General features: G+C 27.4%; 2 protein-coding genes across 2 annotated transcripts; one reads left to right on the top strand and one right to left on the bottom strand.

Annotated features, from left to right (window-relative positions):
* Nucleotides 1–6: 6 nt before the first annotated feature.
* Nucleotides 7–1,132, bottom strand: Phum_PHUM409660 (uncharacterized protein; the record flags this gene model as incomplete). Its single annotated transcript, XM_002428868.1, has 3 exons — nt 7–174; nt 276–674; nt 1,004–1,132. The coding sequence occupies 3 exons, from the start codon at nt 1,130–1,132 to the stop codon at nt 7–9; spliced, it is 696 nt and encodes a 231-aa protein (XP_002428913.1).
* Nucleotides 1,133–1,380: 248 nt separating this feature from the next.
* Phum_PHUM409650 (structural maintenance of chromosomes smc1, putative) lies at nt 1,381–1,620 on the top strand (the record flags this gene model as incomplete). The annotated part of the gene is made up of 1 exon (XM_002428867.1): nt 1,381–1,620. One exon carries the CDS (start codon nt 1,381–1,383, stop codon nt 1,618–1,620), a length of 240 nt encoding a protein of 79 aa, XP_002428912.1.
* Nucleotides 1,621–1,731: the final 111 nt, after the last annotated feature.

Genomic DNA, 1,731 nt, shown 5'->3' with positions numbered 1-1,731 from the left:
AAAACATTAAATTTGTAAAAACTTACAAAAACATAAAACTGAATTTTCCTTTTCCCTAGATAATATGGTAAAACCTAATAAACTAGTACCTGGCCTTCTGAGTTTTGTTTTTTTCACTGAATTACTAACTGTATAATCATTTTTTAATAATACACAATAGCATTGTCTATATTTCTGCAAAATCAAAATACAAAACGAATAATTAATTTTATTCGATATTATCAATTGTATTTAAAAATAAATCAATGTATTTATTCTTAAAAATTTAACCTTACATTTTCAAATTTTGTTACAAGAATTAAATATTTTTGATCTCTATTAATAATTATTTCTGCTGATTCGATAGTTTCTACTGGCATTATGACATCTTTCATTTCATCTTTACTCTTGCTAACTGCAGACTCTAAATCTCTTATAGATCCATTTTTAAACAAAACTATTAATTTTGGCTTTTTATCTATTCCATCCTTAGTACATAATAATATTTCATGAATTTCATTTTTAAATTTATGCTTTTTAGCTTTTTCTAAACTTGAATCTAGTTTAGACCATTGCTTAATATATATGTTATCAAAAACTCCGACATAATTTTCTTCGACAGGATCCCAAACAACTTTCGATGTTAATTTTGCAAGTGTTGAACTCCAACTATTTAGCTGCTTTTGATCTGACAGCTAAAATTAGGTAAGAGAAATTTTAGATAGAGAAAACATCATTGAACTAAAGAAGCAGAAAGGTTATAGGCTACAGAGTTTAAAACCAAATTTGACTTTTAATTCACAATATTAAATGTAAATTTGTTTTTTTACTTTCAGTAGCAAGTTGTGTCAATAATAAACCTGCTTAGATTTATGTATCTGATATATATATATTTTAAATTTTAGTATTTAATTTGGCTTAATTGGAAATTCGTGGCGTAGAGAAGAATATAAAGTAAAAAATTAAATATTGTAACTACAATTTATTTTAATAAAATAATTCTGTTTGAAAAAACATAACCTACCCGGCAACGAATAATCATACTTTTTCCTAACGTCACAGCAACGCATCCTTCATCATCTTCAGAAACTCCTAAAAGGCCCTTTGAGTCCGTAATAGAACATAAATTAAAAGCTGTATTAAAACTAGCCATTTTTTAAAATTTGTTTAACGTATAAAAACATAAAAATATAAAACACGAGGGCACCATATTAATTTTGTGGCTGTTGGTAAAACTGTTAGCTTTTAGAGCACAATGGGGCCCCAATTATGGGAGGGCCCCCATTAAGCCGCCATTGACGCTTTAACAATATTTACCTGCGAAATGTATACAAACAAGTAGTGTTTTTTTTAAACTTTTTTAACTATTTTGTGCATTTAATTTATAATTTATTATTCAAAATGACAATATTAAAGTTAATCGAATTAGAAAACTTTAAATCATACAAAGGAAAACAAATAATAGGTCCGTTAAAATCGTTTACAGCAATAATTGGTCCCAATGGTTCAGGGAAATCGAATTTAATGGATGCTATCAGTTTTGTTATGGGCGAAAAAACGACTAGTCTTAGAGTTAAGAGATTGAGTGATCTTATACATGGAGCATCAATTAATCAGCCTGTTTCTAAACGGCTTCCGTGACAGCTGTTTTCGAATTAAATGATGGAAATTTAAAATATTTCACTAGAATGGTAAACGGTTCTTCGTCAGAAACATTATATTGATAAAAGAACTTGTTACTAATATGAAATA

The sequence above is a fragment of the Pediculus humanus genome, genomic scaffold (assembly GCF_000006295.1).
Source record: "Pediculus humanus corporis 1103172108158 genomic scaffold, whole genome shotgun sequence".
Taxonomy (NCBI): Eukaryota; Metazoa; Arthropoda; class Insecta; order Psocodea; family Pediculidae; genus Pediculus; species Pediculus humanus.
Note: the sequence above shows the minus strand (reverse complement) of the source record. Positions and strands in the feature narration are given on the sequence as shown.